Source organism: Neocloeon triangulifer, unplaced genomic scaffold, assembly GCF_031216515.1.
Source record: "Neocloeon triangulifer isolate White Clay Creek 2 clone unplaced genomic scaffold, ASM3121651v1 ptg000001l, whole genome shotgun sequence".
NCBI classification, from domain to species: domain Eukaryota; kingdom Metazoa; phylum Arthropoda; class Insecta; order Ephemeroptera; family Baetidae; genus Neocloeon; species Neocloeon triangulifer.
In genome coordinates, this window is record NW_026775544.1 from 1,128,137 (window position 1) to 1,154,188 (window position 26,052).

At 41.8% G+C, this 26,052-nt stretch overlaps 6 protein-coding genes across 13 annotated transcripts; 3 read left to right on the plus strand and 3 right to left on the minus strand.

Moving 5' to 3' along the window:
* Window positions 1–63: 63 nt before the first annotated feature.
* On the minus strand, window positions 64–2,860 carry LOC132202166 (2-hydroxyacyl-CoA lyase 2-like). The gene is made up of 11 exons (XM_059628948.1): window positions 2,544–2,860; window positions 2,294–2,452; window positions 2,091–2,235; window positions 1,878–2,042; window positions 1,696–1,807; window positions 1,544–1,644; window positions 1,160–1,488; window positions 951–1,109; window positions 770–903; window positions 446–719; window positions 64–387 (listed from the first exon to the last, which is right to left on the minus strand). Exons 1-11 carry the CDS (start codon window positions 2,685–2,687, stop codon window positions 205–207), a joined length of 1,905 nt encoding a protein of 634 aa, XP_059484931.1. The 5' UTR covers window positions 2,688–2,860; the 3' UTR covers window positions 64–204.
* A 245-nt stretch (window positions 2,861–3,105) lies between these two features.
* LOC132205088 (phenylalanine--tRNA ligase beta subunit) lies at window positions 3,106–6,001 on the plus strand. 3 transcript variants are annotated; one of them, XM_059633960.1, is made up of 12 exons: window positions 3,106–3,156; window positions 3,215–3,318; window positions 3,439–3,494; window positions 3,574–3,728; window positions 3,784–3,850; window positions 3,904–4,170; window positions 4,226–4,405; window positions 4,464–4,639; window positions 4,697–4,979; window positions 5,232–5,442; window positions 5,503–5,664; window positions 5,759–5,997. In XM_059633960.1, exons 2-12 carry the CDS (start codon window positions 3,261–3,263, stop codon window positions 5,908–5,910), a joined length of 1,767 nt encoding a protein of 588 aa, XP_059489943.1. In that variant the 5' UTR covers window positions 3,106–3,156; window positions 3,215–3,260; the 3' UTR covers window positions 5,911–5,997. The 3 variants fall into 3 exon arrangements, with proteins under 3 accessions (XP_059489943.1, XP_059489933.1, XP_059489950.1); XM_059633950.1 differs by having other exon boundaries at window positions 3,124–3,318; window positions 5,759–5,995; XM_059633967.1 differs by lacking the exons at window positions 3,106–3,156; window positions 3,215–3,318 and having other exon boundaries at window positions 3,464–3,494; window positions 3,548–3,728; window positions 5,759–6,001.
* Window positions 6,002–6,254: 253 nt separating this feature from the next.
* Window positions 6,255–12,000, plus strand: LOC132194005 (protein wings apart-like). The gene is made up of 15 exons (XM_059615034.1): window positions 6,255–6,507; window positions 6,765–6,972; window positions 7,060–7,342; window positions 7,403–7,574; window positions 8,021–8,800; window positions 9,392–9,640; window positions 9,695–9,952; window positions 10,008–10,226; window positions 10,277–10,493; window positions 10,544–10,659; window positions 10,717–10,816; window positions 10,888–11,064; window positions 11,124–11,212; window positions 11,264–11,365; window positions 11,420–12,000. Exons 2-15 carry the CDS (start codon window positions 6,771–6,773, stop codon window positions 11,522–11,524), a joined length of 3,069 nt encoding a protein of 1,022 aa, XP_059471017.1. The 5' UTR covers window positions 6,255–6,507; window positions 6,765–6,770; the 3' UTR covers window positions 11,525–12,000.
* On the minus strand, window positions 12,001–14,063 carry LOC132194031 (BRISC and BRCA1-A complex member 2-like). 3 transcript variants are annotated; one of them, XM_059615076.1, is made up of 6 exons: window positions 13,849–14,063; window positions 13,486–13,585; window positions 13,227–13,408; window positions 13,003–13,167; window positions 12,546–12,935; window positions 12,001–12,488 (listed from the first exon to the last, which is right to left on the minus strand). In XM_059615076.1, exons 2-6 carry the CDS (start codon window positions 13,565–13,567, stop codon window positions 12,135–12,137), a joined length of 1,173 nt encoding a protein of 390 aa, XP_059471059.1. In that variant the 5' UTR covers window positions 13,568–13,585; window positions 13,849–14,063; the 3' UTR covers window positions 12,001–12,134. The 3 variants fall into 3 exon arrangements, with proteins under 3 accessions (XP_059471059.1, XP_059471069.1, XP_059471050.1); XM_059615086.1 differs by lacking the exon at window positions 13,486–13,585; XM_059615067.1 differs by lacking the exon at window positions 13,849–14,063 and having other exon boundaries at window positions 13,486–13,785.
* Window positions 14,064–14,166: 103 nt separating this feature from the next.
* On the plus strand, window positions 14,167–15,704 carry LOC132194043 (methionine aminopeptidase 1D, mitochondrial). Its single transcript, XM_059615100.1, has 6 exons — window positions 14,167–14,491; window positions 14,550–14,766; window positions 14,832–15,023; window positions 15,081–15,231; window positions 15,284–15,394; window positions 15,453–15,704. The coding sequence occupies exons 1-6, from the start codon at window positions 14,337–14,339 to the stop codon at window positions 15,650–15,652; spliced, it is 1,026 nt and encodes a 341-aa protein (XP_059471083.1). The 5' UTR covers window positions 14,167–14,336; the 3' UTR covers window positions 15,653–15,704.
* On the minus strand, window positions 15,702–25,961 carry LOC132193983 (paired amphipathic helix protein Sin3b). 4 transcript variants are annotated; one of them, XM_059615022.1, is made up of 17 exons: window positions 25,813–25,961; window positions 22,423–22,710; window positions 22,218–22,363; window positions 21,225–21,412; window positions 21,038–21,161; window positions 20,695–20,924; window positions 20,274–20,541; window positions 19,988–20,212; window positions 19,607–19,897; window positions 19,277–19,556; window positions 17,939–19,023; window positions 17,616–17,799; window positions 17,214–17,398; window positions 16,971–17,153; window positions 16,615–16,919; window positions 16,387–16,555; window positions 15,702–16,301 (listed from the first exon to the last, which is right to left on the minus strand). In XM_059615022.1, the coding sequence occupies exons 2-17, from the start codon at window positions 22,688–22,690 to the stop codon at window positions 16,005–16,007; spliced, it is 4,428 nt and encodes a 1,475-aa protein (XP_059471005.1). In that variant the 5' UTR covers window positions 22,691–22,710; window positions 25,813–25,961; the 3' UTR covers window positions 15,702–16,004. The 4 variants fall into 4 exon arrangements, with proteins under 4 accessions (XP_059471005.1, XP_059470996.1, XP_059470978.1 ...); XM_059615013.1 differs by having other exon boundaries at window positions 17,214–17,383; window positions 21,225–21,574; XM_059614995.1 differs by having other exon boundaries at window positions 21,225–21,574.
* Window positions 25,962–26,052: the final 91 nt, after the last annotated feature.

The window sequence follows — 26,052 nt, forward strand, 5'->3', positions numbered from 1 at the left end:
TATATACTTCTTGTGTATTTTAAATTTAATCAAAATAAATTAATTTTAAAAACTTGTCTCAGGTTTTGATATAACATTCTGTAAATATTTTTATTATTTTAAATTGTGCGCATTTATATACTGGCCCATGATCAGATTACAAAATACTGCCCATAACGTAAAAATAGAAATAATTAATAACAAAGGGAATGACTAACTGTTCCTTTAAATGGAAATGCTGCCCTCTCTGAACTTAGTTGTGCCAATAAGAGCATTGATCAAAACACTGTGACCCTCTTTGTTCAATTTTGTAGCCTCTTCAAAGACCTCTGTGTTGCTCTTCGTGGAATCCGACAACAATATTCCTTTTCCACCATAGCCTTCAGCAACGATGTGATAATCACAATGCTAAAACAATGAAAAATTATTAAATAACTAAAATAGAACATAGTAAATTGCTACTTACAGACAAATTGCAAGCAACACTGGTGCCGAACATGGGCACTTGCTCTCTTGCAATTTGAGTCCAGCAGGCGTCGTTTCCAATAAGTCCGATGACAGGGACGTTGTGACGACGGAAGGTATCAAACTCTGCAATGCTGTAGCCAGAAGAGCCATCGCCCCAAATAATCCAGACTGGGGCGTCGGGTCGGCATAGCTTTGCACCCAAAGCAAATCCACCTCCGACACCCAGAGTTCCAAATGCGCCAGGGTCGAGCCACTGAAGTGGGCCTCTTGGCCTGTATTGTTTGTAAATTAAATTTGATAAAAATCGTAGAAAATTCCTTGCCTCAGAATATAAGCAGCAGTGCCAACAAAATCACCACCATCAGCCACCAGAATTGCATCGTCGGGTAAAAATTTATCCAGGTCGCAGAGGATTTTCATTGGATTCAGGTACTTGGTTGTTGGCTCCAGGGACATCTGATGAAAATTTATGACATTTTTGTATTTATCAAAAGTAACCTCACTTTTTCATTTTTTTCGTCCTTCTTGGCATCCCTCTCTCGCAATTTGGACAGCCAAGCATCATCACATTTGTAGTCGCACAAGCACATTGCTAGTTTGAAGAGGAATAAGGAAGGATCGGCTTGAACGGCAAAGGTTGGTTTCCAAAATATTCCAGCATTCTGAAAATTTTCTGTAATAAATTAAGAGTTCTGATGACAAACATTTATACCTTGTGGAGCTGATCTTTGTCCCTGTTGATAGCAATGATGGTGGCAGATTTGCTCAATGACCGTCCGTAAGACAGACGGAAATCGCAAACCGCACCTGCCAAGATGATAAGGTCAGCCTCTTTCAGGGCGTCACCTCTGTGGTGCCGCATCTGGATGTCAGACTTTCTTCCTAACAACCCTCGGGCCATTCCGCTCAAGTAACAAGGAACACCCAGAGTCTCGAGAGCCTTCTTCAGGTTTTCGACGCTGTTGGGGGGCAAAAGGGCCTGACTGCCAATCACAAAAACTGGTTTCTTGCTCTTCGAAAGGGCCTCAACGCATTTTTGCACTGCAAATATTTTAAAGTTGATATGACTTTTACAAGCAAAATTGCAAACCCTTACTTGTGGCAGTATCAGCAACTAAAGGTTGAACTTCGATCGGAGTTGTATTTACTGGCTCCCAAGCGCCCGAAAATAGATTGCTCAGATAATTATTCATGTACCTAAAGGCAAAGTAAATAATATCAGTGATTAAATTTTTATTATTGACTTACCAATTGATTACTTTGCTGGCAAAAGATTTTGGAGGTGGAACGTTGAAAAGCTCCCTTTTGACCATGTCGTAGGGGTACAAAACATCGAGGGGGAATTCAACAAAAACTGGCCCTGTTTAAAAATAATAATAATAAAAAAAATGCTAAATATTGCACTTCAACTACCGTAAATGAGTTTTTACCTGGAGTGCCAGATTGGGCTTCATGCAGAGCTTTCCTCAAGGTTGGCACAATATCTCTGACAGTCTTGACAGTGGCACTGTATTTGCAAATGGAATGGAAGAGATTGATCTGATCTATGTCCTGAAGGGCGCCTCTTCCCTTCAAAATCCCAGCAGCAGCGCCACCTTGAAGGAGGAAATTAAAAATTATTGTATTTCAATGATTAATCATACCAATTAATAGGAGTGGTGATTCGGCTAGCTGTGCATTTTTTACAGCAGTCACAGTGTTGGTAACTCCGGGGCCTGCAGTCACGGCGGCAACTCCGACAGTCCTTGAAAGTCTAGAGACTGCATCAGCAGCAAACACTGCATTGACCTGCTCAATAATTTTTTAATTAGAAGGTCCTTTTCTGGGCAATATTATTGTAATTTGCCTCATGTCGAGTGTCCACGACTCGTAATCCCAATTTTTCGGCTGCGACTAAAATTGGCGAAATGTGACCACCAGCAAGGGTAAATAAAAACTTGACCCCGTGGGATTTCAGAACTTCAGCAACAAGTTCACCTCCATTTCTCTTTGATGTAGCATCTACCTTTACGATTTTTTAGAAAAAATATTTGTACATATATGGCATGCATATTAATTTATTAGAAAAGTACTGAGCTTTAAAAACAAAAATAAACCTTGTGCTTCCAGATGTAGACCAAGTTCAGTTTTCTGACTAATAGTCCTGCACAAACTCCCAAAAAACCGCAGGCAAAAAATATCTTATTGTAGCAGGAAGATGCAGAGCTTGAACCTTCTTCAACGCTTGGTGACGAGTCCATTTTTAGAAAGGGCAAAGTCGTGATCGGAATCTTAATTTATATGGGTAAGCTGCATTATCTTATCAACAGTTCCCGACGTTATCACCACTTCGGTTCCATCAACCTTTACACTTATTATGTATTTATCTTCTGTGGACCAAAAAATTCATCAATCGAATCCAATTTGCCGAGGAACTGAGATTTTCAAAATAAGAAACAGATGATTAAGCAATTATGCCAACCGTTGATAAATTATTCCAGAGCATTGAAGAATAATATGAAAATATATTTACGGATATTTTACAAAAAAAAAATAGTAATTTTAATATTTTTCATAAAAATAAAACGCTATTTTGTGAAACTTGTATAATTTTGGGCAGAACATTTATTAGATTAATAAACTGTTACGTTGGTTGCACTTACTTTTTGCCCACGTTCTTGTTAGCTACGCCCCTTTATGGTCAATGGAAACGTGCAAGCTACTTGCGAGGTAGTCTTGTGTTTTAATTAACGTTTTTCGGAGAATTTAAATTGTTTTTATTACTTAGCTGTTGATTAAACTGAAACTTAAAAGGTTCACCTCTAAGAAAAAAGATGCCAACAGTTGGTGTAAAGCGGGATATCCTTTTTGAAGCGCTGGGGAGAAGTTACAGTGAGTCTCATTTTCCACCTTTGCCATACAAAAATAATTATTTTAATATTATTTTTACTATTATATTTGAAATTTTTAATTACATATGTATTAATTAAAAAATCTCGTGTTTTCTATTAGCGGATGAAGAATTCAATGATCTGTGTTTTGAATTTGGGCTTGAGCTGGACGAAGTTGTAAGTACATAATTTACCTTCTTATGTACCTTTATGTTTGAAATTCATAACAGCTTTGAAACATTTTTTTTGTACATAGACCACGGAGAAACAAATGATTTCCAAGGAGCAAGGAGAAGGGAAATCTGAAGGCGCTTCTGAGGAAGTAATTTATCGTATTGACATTCCTGCAAATAGATACGATCTACTCTGTCTTGAAGGCTTAGTGCTAGGCCTAAATGTCTTCCACGGAAAGTAATGAAATTTTTTGCACTACTTTTGATTTCTTATAAAAAAATTATTCTTGCAGAATGAAAATGCCTCGATTCAAAACAATTAAGCCCAAGAAAGTTGAAAGGATGGTCATCAAGCAAAATGTAGGTTTCATTATAATGCAACTCATAAATTCATAATTAAATTTTAATATCAGACGGCCCAAATCAGACCTTTTGCTGCGGCTGCAATTCTCAGAGGTGTCACGTTAAACAAGAACTCATACAACAGCTTCATTGACCTGCAGGACAAACTGCATCAGAATATTTGCAGAAAAAGAACTCTTGTTGCTATTGGTACCCACGACTTAGACACAATCGAAGGTCCATTTGTTTACGACGCCCTTCCACCAAAAGAAATCAAGTTTGTTCCCTTAAACCAAGATAAGGAGTATGATGCTGCTCAACTAATGGAGCTTTACTCTGTAACTTTTGAAGTCAAATCAACTTGAAAGAAATTAACTTTTTTTTCTTCAACAGACTCACGCTCAGCTGAAAACGTACTTGCCGATCATCAGGGACAGTCCTGTTTATCCAGTGATTTTTGACAAAAACGGAGTTGTTCTGTCGATGCCCCCTATCATCAACGGAAATCACTCTAAAATCTCAACAGACACAAAAAACATTTTCATTGAAGTCACCGCCACTGACCTCACAAAGGTAATAAAAAAATTTGACTCATCCACAATTATAACTATAACTTCTCCATTATCCTCAGGCCAAAATTGTGCTGGACACTCTTGTCTGCATGTTCAGCAAGTACTGCTCAAAGCCCTACGAGGTTGAGTTGTGTGAAGTTGAGTACCCTGATGGCAAAGTCATGAACAGCCCTGCATTGCCATACAGAAATGAAATCATTGACTTTAGCAAAGCCAACACATACATTGGGCTTCAGTTAGTCACAAACATAGAAATTTTAGAAAACAAAATCTAACTCATTTTGAAACACAGAGAGTCTCCTGAAAATATTGCAAAATTGCTGAGCAAGATGTGCCTGGGGACCAAAGTTGAGGGAGAAAAAATTAAGGTGGAAATTCCTCCAACGCGCCACGACATCATTCATCCGTGTGACATCTTTGAAGATGTAGGCATTGCCTATGGGTACAACAATATTCCCAAGACCCTGCCAACGGCAGCTACCATCTCCCAACAATTCCCTCTTAATAAACTTTCCGACCAGTTGAGAGGCGAGGTGGCTCAGGCAGGATTCACGGAAGCACTGACTTTCTCCTTGGTAAGATCCAAATTTTTATAATTTTGAATTCTTCAAAAATAAAGTATTAAGTATAGTAAAAAAAAATCAAGATGTGCAGAAACAGCAGCACCCCTGGGAGCTCAGTAGTGCAAAATTTTAAAATGGCCTTGACCTTAATCAAGGTCATACCACAATTAATTTAAGAAATCTTGTGTAAAAATTTGCTTGAAGCCAAAACAGGCTGCATTATATTTGATTTTCTTTTTTAAAACCTATTCTTATTAATTTTAGTGCTCCATTGATGACATTTCTACCAAACTTGGCTGGTCGATTGAGAAATTGTCTGCAGTGCATATCTCAAATCCGAAGACTCTGGAGTTCCAAGTTGCAAGAACGACGCTCCTGTCAGGCCTATTGAAAACCATCGCTGCAAACAGAAATATGCCTTTGCCTATCAAAGTGTTTGAAGTTTCAGACGTTGTGCTAAAAGATTTGATGACAGGTAAACTTGACACTAAAATTATAAAAACAACTGTGTAATTATTTTTAAATGCATTAATAGAGGTTGGAGCTCGAAATGAGCGCCACTTGTGCGCTGTCTACTACAACAAAAATTCTGGATTTGAAGTCGTCCATGGTTTGCTAGATCGAGTGATGCAGCTCCTAGGAGTGCCTTTCAGGTCTGAGGGAGAAGGCATTGGATATCACTTGGAGCATGATGAAGGTAAAAGTATTATAAACTAAAATAATATTTGCAACTAAACTAATTAAATTTACTAAAAAAAATTCTAAATTACAATAAATTGAAAATTTTCCAGATCCAACTTATTTTCCAAAGCGTTGTGCAAAGATAATTTATGGTGGAAATGTGATTGGAAAGATTGGTGTTCTGCACCCAGATGTCATCACGAAGTTCGAATTAACCATGCCTTGTTCTGCTGTGGAAATCAATATAGAACCTTTCTTGTAATATGATTCTCCGTATAAGGACATACTAGCCAATAAATCATTTTCATTAATATTTCACATAATGTCATTTTATAGTTTCAATTATACTAATAATTTGTATTTTTAAATAAAGAGCGTGGCTCCTGTTAGTTTAATAAGGGCACAGGCCGACAAGGCACTTTGTCTTCGCCTGACCTGACCCAAAATAGAAAAAAATGCATTGTTCGTTAACCCGTGAGGTTCCTGGGTGCTCGTGTATCTTTGTGCAGTTCGCCGCACGGCTCATCCCGTGTCATTTCGGAATCGACGGCGCATCACGGCCCTCTCGCGACCTCTGTGTGAACCACGTGACTCCGGCGCAGCTTCGGCCAATGCTTGCCTTTAGTTTACAGTTTTCTTCCATTCAATATGGCTTGTAGAGAGCAGCACAAACATTGATATTTTGGAAAGCTTTGCCAAAATTAGCTAGTTCAATTTTGCGAGTCTTGTGCTTTTCATGTGACTTTCCGGCGACCGCTCGACCGGCCGAAAATTCTCAGTGCTCACAAGAATGCAGCAGAGGAGTCCGGCTTGATTTTATGCGCGGTTCGCAGGCTGAGAAAGTGAATTTTTGAAGAGTGTAGGTCACGCACGGAAATGCCTTGTTTTTATTTTCATCTGGGCGCCTTTCGGTCGAACGAAAATATCATTCCGACTCCGAGTTTGAATGCTCGGCAAAATCCTAAATGTCAATTCGTCAATAAACGAGCATTAATACTTTTCCTCTGATTTTGGATTCTGATTTTTGTCGCTGAAAGTCGCTCTCGCATTAATATCATAGGCGTAATTTTCCCCGATCACAGCCGCAGTTGACACATTTGAAAACTTCTTTTGCAGGCGAGCATGTCGGGCAAGTACAAATTCTACACGGGCCGAGGCCGGGGGTCGATCCGCGGCCGTCCAGTGCCCACGACCAACATCACCTTTGGCAACAACGTTCTGGAGATCCAAAACAACAAACGACCGACGGCGGCCAAATCTGCCGGCACCGTCGGCCGCTGGGGTGTCACGTCCTTCACATCTCTGCGCAGCGTAAACACGAATGGCAAGTTTAAAATTAGCCAATTATGTAACAATTAGCTTGACATTGATAGCAGATGATCTAATTAATTCTCTCCATCTCCCTTGATAGGTTCTGAGAGTGTTGCTTCGGAGGCAACGACCAAGAGGAAAAGGGCAGAGTACCCTCCAGCTGGAGCCGCAGCTATGTCCTGCCCTCCTGCTGAGCCCAAACCGGCCCCTAATAAGCCGAGGAAATTTTTCAAAAGCAGAAATGCCAAGGACGACAGCAGCAGCAGCGAATCTCAAACTCCGGCGCCCGCCGTCTATGGATCGGTGAACAACGCCAAGACCATGGCAAACCCATACCAATCGCCGCCCAAGCCGCAGCCATCACCAGAGAAACCAAGGATTAGGTTAATTTTAGATTCAGGGAGGGAAAGAAAAGTTTTATGAAATTTGATGATTGTCTCCAGTGAGGCTCCTGCTGAACCAACGCAGCCACCAGAGGCCAAACCACCAATTAAACTGCGAATATTTACGACTAAGGGTACATCACAAATTGTCAGTGGGACAGAGGAGAGTGACTGCGATTCGAATGACGCTTCCTCACCTGTGCATGATGTCGAAGATGAAGACGAAGAAATGGTAACTTTTAGTATCTTTGTAATAAAATAATTTGTATGAAAAGTTATAATTTTCAAAGAATTTTATCAACGAATTCAATTTAGTTAATATCTGTAAATAAGTACATTAAATTTACTTTCCAGTTATTAATCACTGTAGCGCTTCATTCTTTGAATCATAGCATATATTTTTTTTAAGCCCTTTGTAGTCAAATTTTATGAAATTGTCATTTCTCCTGATGCTCCAGCAAATGCTAAATCAACTTTGGGCTGATCAATATCTGAACAAACTAAAAAAATAATATCTAGAATAAAAAAGATAAGTATCACCATAATGCAAGCCAAGAGATTTGATTGTTTTTTTAATTTGCTCTTAATTTATGCTTGATATTGATATTACACATGAATTTTTAAACTAAAATCGATACAAAGTTATTTAAATAATAAAAATTTTGTATGATGCTTCAGGCACAGGATGATGAGGAAGCGAAGTGTTCCTTTCGTGCCCAATCTGAAGAACCTGAAGATCAAAATCCGCCTGCCGCCGAGGAGGTACCCGACGAGATTGAAATGGCAATGAGTCGAATTCACGAAGGCGCCGAGCAACCAGAGAGCGACCGTAACTTCCAAGCTGAAGAGGCCGCCGACAAAGAAATGCAAGATCAGGGCAATGACCTTTTGGCCAACACCTTCACCAACTACCCAACCACCGAAAAAATGCTGGTCGACCCAAAGCAGATTCTTCCAATGTCGTCCTCGAAGAATCTTGCCAATGACTGGTACTCGGACGAAGACGATCCTCCTCCAGCCCTGCCCATTCCTCCAGCGCAAGAAGTGCTTCCTCAGGTCGAGGCGGAGCCTATCCATCCTTCAGATATTCCCTTTGTGCAGCCAGAACAGTGTTCTCAAGACGTCATCCATGAGAGTCTCTCTCAGCCTGACGTGTCGAACGCTGAAAAGAAGGGCAGTATTTTTAAGAGCAGGCGACTCCTGACTGGTGGACCAAAGAAGAGATTGGCTCTTTACAAGCACAAGTGGAGCGACGACAAGGAGGAGAAGGAAAAGGCAGCTTTAGCCGCCGCCTCTTCCAAAGCAGCCGCTGAAACCAAACTTGACGCATCCGTGTTTGACGAGGATTTTGCTGAACCGCCTGTTCTGACGAGAGTCAAACGAGCTGCCACTGATGACGACCCGTCTGGTGATGGGGATGATGTCACTGGCGTCATGTGCAACAAAGCGGCCAGAAAGGTATTTATCAATTTTTTTTTTTCAAACAAAGAAATGAATATTAAAATTTATGGATAAAAACAGAAGCCAAAGATATGATTCAGGAGTTCATTATTTTTGAGAATATATGTTAATATAAGTTGCACATGATGATTTTATTCATTTATTCAGTCATACTTGTAATCAGAATAATCTTACTATCTTTATTGACTTATGGAGTGACTGGGAGTGACGATTATCTCTTCAAATAGTCAGTCTCTGGTCTAAGTCAAAATTAGGTTTTACTCTTTGATCCATCCAAAAATTATAACAAGTTGGATTGATGTATGTTTTAAATAGTAAAAAATTATGATTTAATAATATTTATTTATTATGAAATTAAAATTATTCTGGTTTAAAATTCTTCAATTTTATTATTAAGCTTGTTCCAAATGGGGTGACTTTTTATCACATCACTATATTAGACGTTGGCTTGATGCCCAATTTGAACCACCTCTTGACACATTTCATTGAACAATTTGCCGTTATGTTTGTAACAAACTGAGCTAAATGCTTAGAATTATAACCCTTTAAGAATTATGTTGACTTTTTTTCTTTTCATAATTTTTTCAGTACTTCACTGTTGTTCGTGATGTAAAAAATGCTCACCAAATCCAAGAGACTGGCGAATTTTATGTTTTCAATGACGATGTTGACTACATTCTTGACACACTGGGCGCGAATAACCCTATAGCGACGCGATGTCTGTCGGCAATCTCACTCGCTTCCAAGTGCATGGTTCCCGCCTTCCGTATGCACGTCCGAGCTCATGGCATAGTGGCCAAGTTTTTCAGTGCCCTCCAAGATGCAACCCACGACCCGGTCAGTTTGAATTTCAATTTTTTATTTTCAATTTTTAACTTAAATTTGCTGCAGAGTCTGGCCTTGTGCACCGCAACGGTCATGTTTGTAATGAGTCAGGACCAACTTAACATGGACTTGGATAGGGCCAGTCTCGAGTTAATGCTAAACCTCCTGGACACGGACGCCAGCCACACAAATGCCTTGGACACTTTAGTCCAGCAGGGTATAAGTTGCTCTCAGCTGGAGAAAAACAAACAGAAAGTCAGAGAGGTTTGCGCTGAAATCAAAAGCAAGGGCCATGCCAAGCACCTCAACTTGGACAACATAACTGTACCTTTAAAATAAAACTCTAATTTTTTAAATTCTAATTTTGAAATTAAATTAGGTTGGGAATTTGGCCATGGAGTCTTTGTTGAGTTTGACCTCCAGAAGGGCTGGAGAGTGGTTCAAGGAAGAACTGCGGCAGCTCGGGGGACTCGAGCACATTGTCAAGACTGTTTCTGAGTGTTGTCGCGCTCTCTCCAATAGGCAGCCAACCATTTGGAATGAGGTCGACTTGGCCAAGATGAAGAAGGTTGACCGATGCCTCAGGGTCTTGTTCAATGTAATGTATAGTAAAATTTATTTGCAATATTTTGATTTTTTTAAACTCAGCTTACGAGCAAGAACCTCGAGAACCAGTTGTATCTTCTCACGTATGAGGGTGGCCAGATAATTCCTATGATGCTTCAACTGCTGAACCTGTGTCTGTGCGAGATTCCATTGTGTCCCATTTCGACAGACAAGGAGAGCCTCTCGACCAGCGTCCGGGAAACTCTGCTCTCCACTACAAAATTCTTAGTTGATCTCACTCACAATTCTGACGGCAAAGGTACGCCTAAATTGGAAGGGTTGAATATCTTCAACACTCTTGTCTTTCAGCTCTTGGCAGTGAAATGCTTGGAGAGCAGCCAAGCATTGTAGACATGTGTCTGACTCTGGTGTTGAGACTACCACACTATTATCCTGAAGAGAAGCAATTTGACATCATGGTCGTTGTACGTTCTATTGTTGAGCAAATTCAAGCGGAAAAATTTCAAAACTTTTGTTTTCAGGGTCTCTGTCTACTTATAAATCTTGCAGAAGCACCCATTTCTAACAGAGATTTAATCATGAATGCTGTGACTCCACCAGACTTTGAAAAACCTTATTTGCGTAAGCATCATTATTATTATTATTTTTTTTTTTTTTTAATTAACAAATTTAATTTTTACTTTTAATACCAGCACCCCAAACTGCAATTGATGCTATGATCGAGCTATTTATGAAAAATGAAGCCATTGCTAAGATTGAGGAGGGCAACACAGATGCAATTCTTGATTCCAAAAAGGAAGAAATCATTCCGAAAGAAGAACAAGCTTCCAAAACTCCTGATGAAATCTTCAACGACATTGTTGAAAAACGTAACTCTTAACTTTAAATGTATAATCAACGAAAATATTAAAATTGTAAACTTAAACAGTACTCCAAAAGGCTGGCAAGAATATGGAATGCAACTTGATTCAGGCATACATTTCCATGCTTGTTGCTTATCTTGTTATGGACAATAAGGTATACCTGTAAATTTAAATTGTGGGGAACAAATTTTTATTTGTTTTACAGAACTACGAGTTCCTTGTCCGCGAAAAGCTTCCAGAGAAAAACTTCCAGTCCATGCTTAAAGTTCTGAAGAAATTTGTCAACTTTATGGTCTTGACTATATCAGTAAGTTTTGATGCAACTTTCGGATGACTCTCAGTTGATATTTGAAATTTCCAGACTGTCAGCAAGAGTCGCAGCATACTTGACACCGAGAGACTGATCGAGTACCTGAAAACTATCGACCAAGACCACATGAAGGAGGAAGTTGACGAGGTTTGCTGAGATCTGCCAACAGATGCTCAGGAGGAAAGCCATGCTTAGCTTGGCTACCCTGCAGCATCTGCACCAAACCTACCTAAAACTGTACTGGGCCCTTAAATGAAGTTTAATTGCAGTGTGGACACATTTTTTGCGTGTGCCCTAAGTGAACTTAATATTGCCAGACAGCTGCTCATGGAGTGAAATTAATTACCTTCAACTGTTAGCTTAATTAAATTATTATTGCCATAGGATAGTATTGTATTTAAAGAATCAGGCTAAAATGTAAATATTGAGGTTTAAATGTAAGAGCTCATTCCACTCGGCAATCCGTGCGTACCATTGTATTTTGCACAACTATAGCATCGTAACTAAAGTGTTTAAGTAACTTTATATTGTGGCGTTATTTTCTGCTGAGCGTTGAGCCCCGAAGTTTACCAGACCGGAGCGCTTGGCTGCTTGTATATATTCTCGTAATAAATTAATGACAACACTTTCGAAACAATATCTTCTTTATATTTATTGCTCATAGATAACAACCTTTAAATTTCAGTGAACAAAAAATTGCAACATCTTATTTAGGCAAGAGGCATTCAAACTTAGACCCTTTTACTCGCAAGTGCATTTGGCTTAATTAGGAAGCGCGAACGGAATCTTTTTGGAAGTTTTTGACATATTCTAAGATGAAGGATTGGGCTTTTTCTGCCATTTCAGTGTAAGACCAATTAGGGTCATAAGGGTAGTCACTGCACTTGGAGGTAAAAGGCCTTTGCTTAACATTATGGTAAATAGATTGGAACAAGTAAATAGGCTGTCTGTCTGGGAAAGAAGGTGGCAAGCAGCAATGCACTAAGAAGTAGAAGTTGTTCCACTCTAAGAGGAAAGTGCTCTTGGTGTACTTCTTAGTATCATGTTCGACCAGAGCTCTACCCATCAAAACCACTAAGGCTGTCAGGAAATTCTTCCGGTGGTTCACTCCTCCAACAATCTGCATCAATAATAACAAATTTGAAAAAATGAAATTAAAAATTTATGCTAGACAAACCATTTTGACTTTTTCGTTGAGAGCTTTTCTCATGGCATCAACATAATTGGAAAGATTTGTCCTGGAGTTGAAGAGGACTTTGAGGTCCCTATCAGAGTTGCCCAAAATGAGCAGCATCCTGGGTGACAAATTCAACTTGGAGGATTGGCCGTTGTTGCCAAGAGTGAGCAAAACGCTGGCCAGAATTTCCAGGCGTCCTCGTTCTATTGGTGGCAGCAGAAGTTCAGGCACCTTGGAAATGTCCACAGCCAAGCGGACGAGCAATGTGACATCATCACTTCTGACGAGTAGCTCCAGATCATCCTCAGAAATATTCTGGGCCTCCAGAAGTTGGCGAATTTTGAACTGCACGCTCAGCAAATCACCACTAATTTCTTCCAATTTCTCCAACTGCGAAAAGGAAAATTTTTAGTTAAAATTATAGGATTTTGTACCGAATCAAATGAACTATTTTTACTTGATATCTCCTGAAGGCTATCAGAAGTTCTTGGATAACTTCAGCCAATGCATCTTCATTGTCAGAGTCCCAATTGGCCAGGCTTGGAAGTATTTCTTCCAACTGATCAACGCTGAAATCCTCCAAGAATCCAGAGTCCAATCTCTCATATCTATCATCTGAGCTCTGAATGATTCAAAATACATTATTTACATGATTTTGTTCATTTTAATGTCCAGACGTACTCTGTTGAAAATGAACTGAGGTGGAGACTCGGGCTCTTGATTGTCAAATAGGACGTGCCATTCCAAACAGTCACCAGCATAAGGAATTTGCAACAGGAATCTATCCGAGCCGAAAGCGAGCCCCTCCATGAAGTTTCTGCTGTGGGGAAGAGTAGAAACTTGGATGTTGCCATCGAATGTACCTGGAATTGAAATTTGATATTAACCTGAAAATAAAAATGAAAAATGTGCAAACTGTTTGAATAAAAAATATATATACCAAATTTTCCAGCAGAGAAGCTTCGGAAGAATTTTTCAAAGTGAGTGTGCGAATCCATCATTGCCTCGCACGGGACAGGCATTTCCAGATCCTCTATTGGCTTCACCATAAAATACTTATGTTAATCTAATTAAAATCTTCTTGATAGCGCACTAAGACCGGCAATGAAAATGGCATGCGAAAACGACGAGCATGAGCAAAGGGATAAGGGATATTATCCGCTTGTTTGTCTCGTTTGTTTTTTATTTCTAAAAGGAAGAAGGAGTATCAGCAGGAACAGGAGGAGAAAGGAGGGGAGGGTTGACATCGGCAACTAAAGCCAAACAAAACCAAGTGCAAGAAGTAAACCAACTTGAAACCTACAAGAACAAAAGGCTACAAGCCGCGCTATTCTCCTTTATCTCTGGCTACAAGCCAGCTTTCCGGCCGCAGGAACCAAGGCAGGAACTTCATTATTAGCGATCAGCATTGCATGACCTTGTAATGTTATTCTTATGATCAAGGTCAACGTCAAATGGTGCTACAATGAGCAATAACAAAGCGATAATGAGGTCCCCGCTCACGAATATCACTCGGGAGACGTCGTGTTCTACCTTGTTCTTTTTGAGCCAAACAAAAGCCGACAAAAAGCGATTGGCGAGAGTCGTGCATTCCCATTTGGCGGGGGCTCCTCTACAGTCTCTACACGTGATTGGTCAAAAATCAGGTCAATACGTGTGGCGCTAACTTCAAAAAAGAAAACACTGCAGGCTCACAGATTGCCCGAAATCTATTTTTGCCCTATTCTTTGTGCTTCTCCCAATTTTGTCTCAAATTTTCTGATTTTCCATTGACTTCGGTGTTTCCTAAAAATGATCTTGCACAAGTATTTCTTCGTAAGCTCAGCAATATCCAGAAAATTCTATCCCACTTTGGTCGGAATAGGAACTGGCACTTCTGCTTGTAGTTTTAGCACCACAAAACCGGCTGCTCTGTTTGATTTATTTAAGGGCAAGGCAAGAACCCCGTAAGTTTGATATTAAAAATAATTAAAAAAATTACAATTTTGAACTTTGAACCCCCAGAAAAGACTTTGGCAAGTACAGCATAGTGGCTCCAGGCTCAGTGTCTGCAAAACGTTCAGTGCCAGATCACATCTTGAAACCTCCGTACGCTGAGTCAATGCAGCCTCCACCTCCACCTAAAGAGATTCAACTTCATGACGACGATTCAATTGCTAGAGCAGATGTGGCTTGTAAATTAGCCAGACGAGTGCTAAATTGGATTGGAACAAAACTAAAGGTTTTGAACTTAAAATAAAATTTCTGATGACTTGCATTGTAACCCTGTCATTTTCTTTTTTGAAGGTTGGAATGACCACAGACGAAATTGATAGACTGGTTCATGAAAAAATCATTGCCAACGAAGCTTACCCTTCACCCTTAAACTATATGGGCTTCCCTAAATCTGTCTGCACTTCGATCAACAATGTTGCCTGTCATGGAATACCTGATGATAGGCAACTTGAAGACGGAGACATTATCAACGTCGATATTACTGTATGGAAAATTTCCTATCAAAATACATTCAACTTTTAATACTATAATTTTGCCTAGGTATACTTCAATGGATATCATGGAGATTGTTCTGAAACATTTTTGATAGGTAATGTTGACAATCAGGGCAGAGAATTGGTGGAGGTAACACGGAAATGCTTGTACGAAGCAATTAAGGGCTGTAAAAATTATGAAACATTTACAAATATTGGTAAGAGAAAATTAACATAGCTAATTTATAACATTACTAATGTATTTTCTAGGAAGAATTGTTGAAACTGTAGCCAAAAGTCATGGGTATGATGTAGTACCAGCTTTTGCAGGCCATGGAATTGGCACCTATTTTCACGGACCACCTGACATCTATCATTGCCGTAAACATAAATCCTGCTCAAAGCAATTTAATTATAGTAATTTTTTTTATTTGCTTAGAAAATTCTTTTAGTGGCTTCATGAGAACAGGAATGATTTTTACCATTGAGCCAATTATTACCCAGGGTACGAGAGAAGTGGTTATTCTAGAAGACGGCTGGACAGCAGTGACCCTTGACCATGCTAGGACGGCTCAATTTGAAGAGACTATATTGATCAACCCTCAAGATGCCACTATTCTGACTGAAGTTGATGATTAATAAATTTAAATATCGGTTTCAATTTTTCGGAAATTAAACAAAGCACTAGTAATTTTTAAGATTTTTAATTCTTTGTAAAATTGCTTGTCATTTTTTTTCAATTCTTTCCATCTTAATTTCTTATTTACATCTCTTACTTTGAGAAGTCCTCTCGTTTCCTGAGAACTTGCATGCATCTTGTGGATACAAAACCAAATATGTTTTTCTTTCCAAAATAAGTCCTTGCTTTGGTGTGCATGCAAATGCTCAACGATTTGAGGTATAAAAATACAAATGTACACACAATTACACTATACACAGGAGATCTGCTTGTGCAGTGTTTTAAATGCTTGAGCACAACTACTAGTTCTTTTTATGGAGAGGGTGGTGGTCCGTTAGTGGTGGTTGTTGCCGTTGCAGGGGCAGCCGCAGGTACGGCAGAGACCACAGACTCCAACTCCACTCGGTACCTATTGTAGGGGATATAAGGTGTCTTTGACAAATCGTTGTCTGTGAGGACGCGTGTCCGGTTTTGCACCATGTTCTCCCCGAGGCCCATTAGCCAATCCTTTGTAGACTTCTGCTGGTCCTCGCTGACATGCGCACTCGCCCACTTCTCATGCCAGCTCCGGAATTTCTTCAAAAGCTTTTTTGTGACTTTAGGATGAGCCTGTAAATAGGAAATACAATGTCAAAATTAAGCAAAAAAGATTGTTGAAACAAAGAAGGTTTTAGAATTATGTTCAATTGCTTACCTCTCTTGCATTTAGGAGGGCATTCTTTTTTACGAGAAGAGCATCTTTGTCCATAAAAAATATCCTTGCATAATTATTGAGATTAAATCTGCATTCGTTGCTATCAATGCTGCCCGATTGCGGTGAATCAGCCCGAACTTTTCCTCCCTCTTTCTTCTTTTCTTCATCACTAAAAAAAAAAGAAAATTTGTTAAATATCTATGGATGTCTATGATTAATGTTATTTACCTCTTTGCCTCAGCTTCCTTTGGCTCATTAGAACTGGACGGCGAGTTGTTACCACTGGTGCTCACAGCGGTGCTGCTTCTCTCCTGGTTCTGGAACTGTTTGCTCCTATCCATGTAATTTCTTACACATCTTGGCAAGAAGACTGGCTTTCGAGACAGTCTCTCCTTAATTTCTTCTGGAATGCTGTCCATTTCCCCAACGTATTTGTCAGCGTATTCCTCTCGTTTTTCTGCTTCCGCTGGTGCCTCCTGTTCCTCTCCGTCGGTATCGAGGAGTTCTATTGTCATCCGACAATCTTTCTTATACTGTAATTATTTACATTAATTCAACACTGTTGCATTTGCAAAATCACTTACTATGTAAATTTTATAGCAGTTCTCTTCTGAAAGAGCTTGTTCTGCTCTTTTTTGATATGCCATTTCCAAAATTGCATTCTGAGCTGCCTTAGAACACAAACCACCCGTCGCACCTTTCTTTTTCTCGTCGTTGAACATATCAAGACACTCCTGAGAACTGTCATCCACCACTAACTGTTGCAGCTGCAAGTTCAAAGAAGAATAAGCAACTTTGCAACAGATTTTTTCTTGCTAAATTCCTACCTGTCTCACAGCATTTGCAACGACCTTGTCCAAGGTGAATGCAATGTAGGCATGGATGCCAAACATCTCTCTCAGGGTGTCTTCAAAAGCATTGGTGTCCATGTTGCCGTCAAGGACATTCTTAACCATGTCGAGGAATGCAGGATAGTAGTCTTCCACATCAATGTCACCTGTAATATGCACCACTAAGGTTAACTTTGGCGTGCATCCTGTCCACTATTTAAATGATCAGGCTTATGTGTGGCAGTTGTCTTAAAGCCGAGACCAAAATATCGCAGCTTACTGTTTCCGCAAAGTTTATTTTGCACACCATGGTTTAGGGAGACGGCATATTAGTTCCGTTTCCCATTCTGAACATATGTGCAAAATGCGTATCAAAACATAAAATTAAAGAATACTCACTCTTTGGCTTCAGCCTCAAGGCAATTGCTGTAGACTCCTTCCTGTCACTTTTATTAAAGGCTTCTTCGGCCACTAACTTTTGCGCACACTCATACATGCGAGTAAGCCGCTCACATAAGATTTGGTGTAGCCGCAAAAAGCAGTACCAGGTGTTACAGGTCATGAACAGTGAGTAATGCTCATCCTAAAAATTTAAACGTTATAGAAACTAACTTAAACATTGCTAATTATTTTATGATTTTTATCTTTTCAAAATTTATATTTTTAAATGGAGCAAATAAATGTTTCGAATGATAATAAAAAAAAAACTAAATTATACTGACCGGCTCAGCAGAGATAGCATGGGCTGGAGTGGCCAAATCTTCTTTAACCTTGACTTCTTCTGAGCTATTGGTTGTTGTACTAGGCTTCTCCTTGACTTCTATTTTGGCATTGTCTCCATTGCCGTTCTTCTTTTCTGGTTCTTTTTTGTCGACCCTGACCTTCTTGTTGCTTGGAGAGCCCTCAGAATCCTCTTTATCTGACGCATCATCATCACGTTCGTCATCACTTAACTCTTGCCTATGATGGAAGAATATATCGGGAAGGAATTGCTTCAGCAGCTGCTTGATTGTCTGCTTGTCATCCTTGTGGATGCCAGTTTGGCGTTTGACGTGGTGTATGAGCAAATTGGCAGCGTCATCAAGAATAGTCTTGTCCCTGTAGCGAAGCACCATGTGTGGCCCAGTGACTTGCTCATTATTGCCATCTTCAGCCTGTTCATGTCTCTCGTCGTACAAAGTCTCAATCTCGTTGAAAAGGGCCTTGGAGCGCAAGGTCTTTAGATCATTTTGCTTGAAGTTGATGCCTTGGTGGTCCAGCGATTTTAAATAGTATTTTTCATTTTGGTCTCTCCAAATTTTATTGAAGCCTTTTTGCGCCTCACGCCACTCCTCCTCCTTGGCTTTGAGCCGCCTCAACACGACAGGTACTGCTGCACTTGGATTCTTTTTCAAACCCATGATTATGTCTGGCGCCTTGTCTCCATAAATCCTGCGGATGGCGCGTTGGTGGATGGTGGCTGATGTTCCCCCGAGACAATCGTCTAGGTGGAACTTTGCCACTTCATCAGGTTGCATGCGAGTCATCTTCTTAAACACCCCCTCCAACACTCTGATTGTTGCTGCGTTGGTTTCCAGAACCACGTCCAGCTCAAAGCGCTCATCTTCACAACGGTAGATGGACTCCTCAAACTGGGTCTTGCGAGAAGTAACAAAGGTTGAGTCCTCTGAAGACCATGTTGGGAAAGATACCCATGTGTCGTTGAGGACTTCCTTGCAGAGAGCAGTGCGGCCAGAGCACTTGCTGTGAGCATAATTCTTTGGAAGAGCACAGTAGCTAGCGCCCAAGCGTTTGCACGTAGAATAATCTGTAAAAAAAAAAAAAAAAACAATTCTATGATGCAGAAATTGTGTCTAGCACGTCAATGCAAAATTAAACTGTCTTTTGAATTTATCTGTTGCCTGATTTTTGACTACAAACCTTTACTAGAGCAAGTAAGATTTACCTGCTAAACAAGCTTTTGATTTTGCAGAAATGCTCTCCAAGAGCTACTATGAAATAGCCCTCAGCTTTCTTATCTGCCAAATTATAACCCCTATCAATCGTGCAATGGCGCTTACCTATTTCCATGGCAAGTTCTCCTGTTGCTCTGTCCTGACGATTTGAGCTATTTGTGGAATCAACAGAGGAGCAATGCAAGCTCTGGTATGTTGAACTCCCAACCATCGTTTCATTGTGGCCAAGGAACTCTTTAAACCACTTTAAAAGCTCTGGGAAACGGCTGAGGAACGGAGTAACAAGTTGTACAAGCTCGGTACCAGAAACAATTTCTTGGTTAAACAGAACCAAGCAACGTAGGAAATTTTCATAAATTTCCGGGTTCTTTAGTGCCTTCCGGACCTGAAAATGAATTGATTAGGATGAAGCTAAAAAATTTGCACCAAACAAACCTTATCAAAAAAGGCATAATCGGTCAAGTTGCCTAGTTTTCCTGCCTCAGCTAGAGTTACGTCCCGAAGACAAGCAGACACTTTAGCCTTCTTCATTGGCTGGCCTGATGAAGAGAATGGAGAGGATCTCTTCACTTGACCAAACTTGCTGCTGGCGCTCATGGCACTCGAGCCCATACTCAGATTGGACAGCCCAGCATTTGCATTATTGAAACTTGGCTTCAAGCCCAATGGCTTTTTGTTTGATGAATGGTCATTGCTGAGCCCTTTACTGCCCTGCAATGCTCCCATCTGGCAAAAATAAAGGTGTTGTTTTACAAATAATCCAACCAACATGCTAAGCAAAGAGAGAACAAAACAAGTGGTATGCACAACACTTACCAGTGCTGCTTGGTGACTTGTTGCGTCGGGTAGGAATTGGCCAAATTCTTGAACCAAATCTTCTTGATTTTCAAACAGCTTTGCCACTTGGGCATATACTTCAGCCTCGGTCAGGTGCTTCCCAGGAGTGGCTAAGCCCTCCTTTACATTGCGTTGCTCCTTCTGATATGCATGAAGGATGTCCAGAAAACTTTTGTACTTGTCTGGCTGGCCTTGGAATCGATGCTGGAATAATTTTAAGCGTGTGAGCACCAACAATTATGCTGCAAATTGTTGATAAACTTACTTTGATTTTGTTAACATAGTTAATTGCATGCGAGAAGTCAACAGGCTGGCTCTGCGGCGTTGGCTGCATAGTTTCTGCCAGCATGGCACCTGCGTGGCCCAATAATGAGGGTCCACCTCCTACAGCAGGTGCCGAGTTCAGTGGTATCGAAGGTGGCTGAGAGCCACTTTGGGGGTGGTGAGGGGAGCTCGAGGGAGGCATTCCTGTAGAATAGCCATGGAGAGAGGTGGCGGCATGGTGAACTGCAGCTAACCCAATAGGTGCACTGCTGCATTTGAAAAAATAACAGTATGTTAGCACTTTGAATCACTGCATTCATGAGATCTCAAGTATTATTTTGAGCATATTAAACTGATCTACTCTTCTTCTGAACTTATGTTTACAAAATTAATAACGGGATCAACATTAATTTGATATTTACCTTGCCACGGTGAGAGGCTTAGATGGAACACTTGGTGCTGGGGGTGTTGCTGGTTGCTGAGTGACAACTGATGTCGGCGTGGTAGTGGAGGCGATTGGCACGATGGTTGTGGTAATCACCTGGGTGGTTGTCGACGTTGATATAGGCAGCGTGTGGTGCTGCGTTATGGTGCCCACGCTGTTTGTGTTTGTTGGACTCGGCATGCTCACAGACACCTGAAATGCATAGCCCTGCAAAGCTTTGATTAGAATGCCAATTCTACAAGTTCGTGTGGGGATTATACTATAATATTGTGACTAGCGATTTAAGGGGTATTAAGCCGAGGAGTGGGACAAATACACACCTGGTCGTTTGCTTGCACTTCTATTTTGTACCCAGGAGGAAGGAACGTGTTGAAACCAACTATCAACTCAGGGTGACCCTTGAAGAGGTTTGAAACTCTTGCGATCACACCGGGAGTGTCAATGCTGCAAGAAAGCCGGCAGGGTAAGCACTCACGCCACGGCCAAGCTCTATTTAACCAAACTCACCTCTGTGACTTGAACTCCTTCATTATGTCCAGAAAATCGTTGTACACTTGCGGCTGAGTGCCGAATTTGAACTTGACCTGATCCAGGTACGAGAGAGCATCCTCGACTTTGAGGCGCTGAAATTGCTGCTGGCTCTGCTGAGCTGAAGAAAGGTTGCTGCTGGGCTGCGTTGGAGGCATGACTGGAACCTGAGGAGAAGCCCCATCGATTGAGCCACTTCTAGAGGGAGGAAGGGGGCGCGACATACTGGGCCTCGGAACTTTGTTGGGCGGTCGGCTAGCCCCGAGATTACGAGATATGACTGCGGAGCTACCAGCTACGGGGGCTGGAGCGCCAGCCGCAGCAGAACCCTGCACAGTTCAAGATGAGGTAAGAAACCTCGTGCACAGAGAAAAGCAAGCGGCTCTAACTGGACCAAAAGGGTTTGATCACTCTCGGGTATAAAAATAATTTTTTTTTCAAACAAAGCTGCAATTAGCATGAACTTCAATTATTAAAATTACAGCATTGAATTGCAAAATTAATTTGTTAGTGACGTAAGTTCAGAAATTGCATTATTTTGTTAACAAATTATAAAACTTAAAATATTTCGAAATTAAATAAGCAATAATTTTATTTTCCTCTACTTGAAAATCAAAAATTCAGCTTGGATTTGATATGCTAAATGTTAACTTTCTTAGATGTGCTTGTTTAATTGAAATTGCCGACCCTACGAAAGGCCGTGACTCCCAACCTCAAAACCGCTCGGTGATAAGAGTTTGAGCACAAAGTGATTTGAGCTTTTTTCAAATGAGTGTGATCGAGATCCCTGTTGGTTCACAATAAGACATGCAGCTACTGCGTAACGTAATTAGTAGATTCAGTTAAGCAAGCTTAGACGCTACTGATAAATTATAATTACAGAAGGCCTCGGCAAATTAATTCAAGGGAGTTTGGGCAGGGTGGTGCGGTAACAAAAGAGAGAGAGAGATAGGTGTGAAAGCAGAAAAATACCTTTGGCGCAGCAGAAGGCACAGGGTTGGGGTAATTCTGCACTGGGAACTGGATGCTGCCTGGCATTGTGGGTGGCGCGGCGTCGCTCTTGCTTATGACTGGCGAACTGGTCCTGTAAGCTTGGACTACAGTGGGTCCTGGTGGGCCTAATTACAGCACACGGTTAGCAGGTAAGGCATGGGCTTGGCAAAGCAAAAAAGCAAACCTGCGATTGAGTTGGTGGTGAGCACACACTGGGAGCTGGCGGGAATTGAGAGCAAGTGTTGCTGCAGCTGGGGAGTAATTTGCTGGGGGGCTGGCGACTGTCTACTCAACACCACCGTGTGTGGTGGAGGAACTGCACCTAGCCCTGAGGGACCTCTTACCCCAGGTGGGCAGACGCCAGGGCCGAGGGCGGAAGCTGCTGCTGGCGGAACGACGCTGCTGGGCTCTGACTTCACTCCTACTAAAAGCTCGTCAGCACGTCGTTTCATCGCAAATTACATCTGGGAATCTGAAATTAGGAACACAATTAGTTATGTGCAGAGAACGAAAATTATATATTAAATATATTTAGAAATATTCAATTGCCATAAAAATGATTAAAATAAAGATAGATGAAATAATGGCATTTTTTCTCTTGCAAGAGAGAAATTAATTATTGTTATCAACTTAATTTCATAATTATTTGTATCAAAAAGCTTTTCAATGTTTTCTTTTCCAAGCCAACTTCAATTTGCTAATCATTATTCATAGTGTTTTAAATGTGAACTCGATAACCTACGCGTTTGCCCAAACAAAGATTTAAGGTGACAAGAAGCTATATCTCCGGATATTCATGCATCTTTTGAAACAATCTACGTCTTATCATTGTCATGTAGGCCAGAATTTTGCAAATAAGGTAGCAGATTTGAATGTAGTTTGAATTGGCGAGCAAATTCTAGTTGAGAATCAATCGAGTCGCTCCGTTCAATTTCGCGAGACCATTATTTTTTTGCGCAGGTACGTGTCAGCGGCATTAATTCCGCGCGGCGAGTGGACAATAAACAGGCAGTTGCTGCCTCTCGCGTCCTGTGTGTGTAAATCGCCGAGAGCAACAAAGCCGCGGCGGCAGGCAGGCGACCCCTCCCCCGAAGAGATTTCACTCGGCAGGCACAACTTCTTCTTCTTCTCCATCAGCGTAATTGGAAGAAAGTTGCGAGCCAAACATTCATTTATTTCGCCAGAGCGAGCGGACGGATTAACCGACCGAAATAAAACGCGGGAGGGAGCGTGTGCAGTGGGTCGGGCCCGAGGGGCCCCCGCCGGCGCTCGGTGCCCCCTCGATCGCTCTGGCTGGCCGTTCTCCAAACGGAGTGCGCGAAATTATTTCTAGTGCACACCGCGGAGAGAGAAAACGGTGCATGGCAACGCTGCCTCAAAGTACGTACGCCTACTCGGCGACTCAATCGATAGCCGCGGTGCGCGCATGCCAATGTCATCTCGCTCGGCCCGACCAACTCTCGTCCGTCGGATCAACACCGTTGGCGCGGCGGCGGCTCCCAGTCGGAGCACTGGAAACTCGACCTTACGCACCAGACGACCGCGTTCCGGGGGTAAACACAACCCGAACCCTGGCCCCCCGATTAACTTTCGAGAAAAACAGCAGGGAATGCTTTTCAGGCGGTCGGGGCGCCGCGAAAGGGATGCTGGACACTCATATAGGTGAAGGGGGCATTCAAGGGGGCAACCCGGTCTGCTCCAAAATGGCCAGTCAAGGCAGAGGAGGTCGTTGGGCGGAAGGGGGGCCGCGGCCGCCAGAGTCCCAAGCACAGGGCCCGTCAAGTCAAAAGTAATAAAGAAAGCGTCCCAATAGCTACGGTCACCTCAGCACACTTGCGAATAAATAACCTGCAGAGAAAAAAAATAAATTTGTGGGAAAGAAAAATACCGTAAAATCGTGAAAATTCCGATGTTTTGTACTTCTCGGGGGGAAATGCAAACTTTTCCATTTACTATTATTTTATTTTCCTCGAAAAACCCCCAAGTGATGCAACGCATTTCTAAAGCAACAGCTCCCAAGTGTGATTACCACGGCATCACGCTTTGCTTGTGGATGACCTTTAACACATTCAAGAGCAAAAAATTGCCCTTTTACAATACTGGGCGTCCCGAATCCCGAAACTGGCCAAATTTCAGATCCAAAACGCCCACTTTTCGGGCCAACAGAATTTTCCGGGAAAATTTCCAAATATCAGGTTTGCGCCAAATTCCAGTGAGGATCAAGCGGAAGTGCGGAGGGAACCGTTTGGGGTGGCCAAGTGCGTAGCAGGAGGACGGAAAATCGGCCGAGCAAGTGAAAGAAAGTGGGCCTCGAACGCCTGAGCATTTGCATGCGTTGTGAAATGTGGGGCAGGAAACGGCTCGGGGCGGCCGAGTTTTGGGCTAAAACACTCACCTGATCGAGCTCTATGTGAAATTGGAGTGAGACCAGGTGAAATAATTGAAAAACACTGGCAATCGCTGCACCCGAACTGAAATTTCCACTGTGACAGCAGGTGATAGGAACATGGCTCGCTCGCACTCTGCTGCTGCTTGCTGCCTATTGCCAGCAGGAGGACGGAGGGGGGCGCACGGGTCGGTTCATTCCATGCAGCAGCACCAGCCAGCAAAATGGACTCCCCCAAACGCAGTGTCTCCGAGCGGGCCCCCCGGGCCAGAAATCGCAACCCCGGCCCAAACTCCGGCTCTGACAGGTCGTTCCAAGGTCAGTTGACGCGGCGCCACCAAGTTCGGCGGTCGGCCGAACGGATTCGTGCCGAAAAAGTGATGGGTTGATATGGTAGTGCGGGACACCCCTTGATCAAAAATCGACTCATCCACAGCTCAAGCGGCGGAGGAAAAAATAAAAAGTTCCCCTCCGAGGTGCCGTTTCCCCTCAAAAGTGTGTGTCTTTCTACTCGCGTTTATATATTTTTGTGTATGTATTTTTATATACATATAAGTGCATACGACGAAAGAATGGTTTCCATTATCGCCAACTTTTAATTAGTGCAAAATTCGGCCCGACGCGATTCGGCGAGAGAGCTGAGCGCGATATTTATTAGCGAAAGTGACTCGTGCGGCTGTGCGAAAGCCCGAGAAGCGGAAAAACGAGCCAGGGGGCCGATCATATGATCGTAATAACAAATGCCTTGGTTATGCCGAATTTCGGCCAATTTTCATAATAAATTGATTTCGGCGTACAGAAGATTGAAACTAAGAAGGGAGCAGGCGAATTTCGCGAAAAACCGCTTCTAGGCCGAATAGCGACTTGGCTTCGTCGTTGAAACGGGCGGACGGAATTCGGCCGATTTTGAAGCAAAAAATGGGCGTAAAAACTTATTTATACCCTCAATAGGCGCAGACTCGGGTCAGGCATGCGAATCACAAATCAATTTTGACTTTGGAATAAAAATAATGGGCTTTTTGGGCAAGTTTATTCTTCAGCGAATTCCCGCTATGAAAACAGATGATCGGACTTGGCTGGGGGCCTAGTTTGCTACTAAGGTTTCTTGCGGTTTTGCAATCATCCGGCCCAGACTAAGACTGGTATCGGATTTTTACAATATTTAAATGAATTTTGAAAGTGCCATACCTGTGATTTTGCTGCTGATGGACCAGAATATCGCGGATTTGTGGAGAGAAATCTTAAGGCATCCGCCATAAATGTTTGCCACTAAATTTTGATCAGCGTGACGTCACATTGTTTGGGGTAGGAATTTAGCCAATGAGAGCGCTCGACTCTCTGAAAAGACTGCAAGTCCCTCCCACCAAGCAACGCAACAGTGAGGCGCGGCATCTTTTGAATGCCCAGGAGTTTGGCTGACTTTTTATG